Source organism: Dendroctonus ponderosae, unplaced genomic scaffold, assembly GCF_020466585.1.
Source record: "Dendroctonus ponderosae isolate FM_Combo_2020 unplaced genomic scaffold, Dpon_F_20191213v2 Dpon_F_20191213_3, whole genome shotgun sequence".
Lineage (NCBI taxonomy): Eukaryota > Metazoa > Arthropoda > Insecta > Coleoptera > Curculionidae > Dendroctonus > Dendroctonus ponderosae.
The window spans coordinates 14330904-14333289 of record NW_026018508.1 but is presented as its reverse complement, the minus strand read 5'-3'; the positions used below and the strand labels follow the sequence as shown (position 1 = coordinate 14333289).

General features: G+C 36.5%; 1 protein-coding gene across 1 annotated transcript in view; it reads right to left on the bottom strand.

The window, feature by feature from the left end:
* The window catches only part of LOC109537399 (protocadherin-23), a gene marked incomplete in the record, with an annotated part of 12461 nt that overhangs the window by 2853 nt on the left and 7222 nt on the right, over positions 1–2386 (bottom strand). The window contains 3 exon segments of the mRNA XM_048665303.1: positions 689–926; positions 977–1262; positions 1417–1692. Coding sequence (XP_048521260.1) covers positions 689–926; positions 977–1262; positions 1417–1692 — 800 coding nt within the window.

Below are 2386 nucleotides of genomic sequence, written 5' to 3'. Positions count from 1 at the left end.
CCAAAATTATTAATAAACATTACCTTTATTAATTTAAACAATGAGATTAAGTCAAACTCACATAACTGACAATTTGCACAGACGAATTATCAGAGCGAATTTTCATATACTGTATTATCCTACTATTGTTACACAATTTATTAACACTCTTTTTTAGGTTCATTTAGGTTCTTTTGATAACGGTAGCAGAAAATAGCTATCGAAACGTCAAGGTAATTTTTCAAATTAATTTCTCTACTAATTGGAATTTTCTCTTACAGCTTGAGCCTAAGTGTGTCGCAGGATACCCTCTAGGTGATAGTTCTTGATTACTTTTTGATAAATAATTCGTTCTTATTGCGAAATAGGAGCACTATTTATCAATCGGTAATAACAGACGTGAGGAAATTTTGTCTTTTTTTAAAGACAAAAATTTTTGAGGCGAAATACCCAAAAAGAAGTTTGTAAAAAAATAAATCCGCCTCAACAATATAGAACTTCACATTTAGGAATGTTATTTAACCGGCCGTGAAAGCCTTCATAGTCTAATATAGAACTTATCTACAATAAATGAATGTTGCAACTTTTAAGAAAAACTTATATTGTTTCGGGATATTTTATAGTTCCGCCAGCAAAGTGATCACATTTGCAGCTAAATTCATAATTGAGTCCCAAAATGACACTCATTTCGAATCATCCTGATCCTGACCTTTGATGTCTCTGAGGCGAAGATCTCCATTAGGAGTGATGAAGAACATGGAAGCATCAGGGCCACTCAGAGATAAAGTCAGTCGATCTCCTCTATCTCCATCAGCAGCCTCGATTTTTCCGACCAAATCGTGCACTCCTCCATTCATGCCAGCGAAGAAATCATAATGTGGGTACCGGAACCGTGGCTCCCATTCATTCACATTTTCTACTGTGACGTTCACCACACTGGAATCGTTCTGAAAGTCCACTCTTATAGTGTTCGGGTTTTGCTAAAACAGACACTCACCGTTTTTCCATCAGTGGCGAACACTTTGAAAATATACTCGGGCTTGGTTTCGTAGTCCAGTTTGTTCTTCAGGGACACTTCGCCCAAAGTGTTGATGGCAAACACACTCAGAACACTCTGATCCGAGACGAAGTACTTCAGATGGTGTCCTGGATGGTTGTTGGATAAGCTGCCAATTGGAGCGCCTGGACTTAGTCCTTCTGATGCGCGGAAATTGAACACTGGATGGATGAATCTGATGCCTTTCGTTGATGATCGCGTGACGGTCAATGTGGCCAAAGCATATCTGCAATCAAGTTGATGTACTTATAAAAACATGCAAAAACCCCTCAAACAGGTGCCCGCTGGTTGGATTAAAAATGTGTTATAATTTTTTAAATAATAAAATATGCTACGCTTGTATATGGGTGGAAAAAAATTGATTTGCTTACTGCGCTTACCTATCAGGATTGTCCAGCTGAGTGGCGCGGATTACTAAAATTGCCGGGCTTTGCAAGTCGTTTTCTGCAAAGTTTTTCGCCAAAGTAACCTTGCCAGTGTCCCGATTCAGCTGGAACATCGCATATTCGCTTCCAACCCCATTCCAGGTGTAGTAGATTGGGGCGCCGATTCCCTCGTCTTGGTCAAACGCCCGAATATCTCGAGGATGGATTTTTAAAACAGTGTTTTTCATGGCAGGATCCAAAATTACGGACTCATAGCGATCGTCTAGAAACCTGAGAAATCAAAATAAAAAAAGTGGTGTGCGTCACATAACTTCATATATTTATAGAAACCATAAAATATTGAACTTGTTTAACGCATGATGGCAATAATTATTTTATTTAATAAATTTAATATTCTTGGTAGTCTAATAGTTTATAAATGGATCAGGAATAGGTCAAATTTAATTTAATTTCCTTTTGAATGTAAAAGATCTTTTTTATTGGCAACATTTAACATTCTTTAACGAGATGTTATACATATTGCTCTTCTTGGGTTTGTGTAAACTCTTCTTCTTGAGTTTCTGTATTTTTTAGTCGTAATTTCCTATTTGCTTTGTATAATCTTTGACGTTCAGCACTAGTTCGTGGTTGATGAAAGTTACTTTGAGTTGATCTATTACTTAATGCTCCTTTTTTAGCACGAAATCGTTTTTGGTGTTCAGCACTACTTAATCCCTTTCGCATTGTAGCATGTTTTTAAGACTGCTCTTGTGTATGTTGTTCATGAACGTCTGCTACAACTTGTATATGAATAGGACTAAAAAATCAATTAATTTTGGTGATTGGAAGACGTTCTATCTGTTTAAAAAAGACGGTAAAACGAGAAAGAGCTATAGAGACAGGATACACTTGACACACTATATGTATACATAATGTTAAGCAATCGCGCGTATGTTCAAAAAAAAAAAAATTAACTGAACTAATC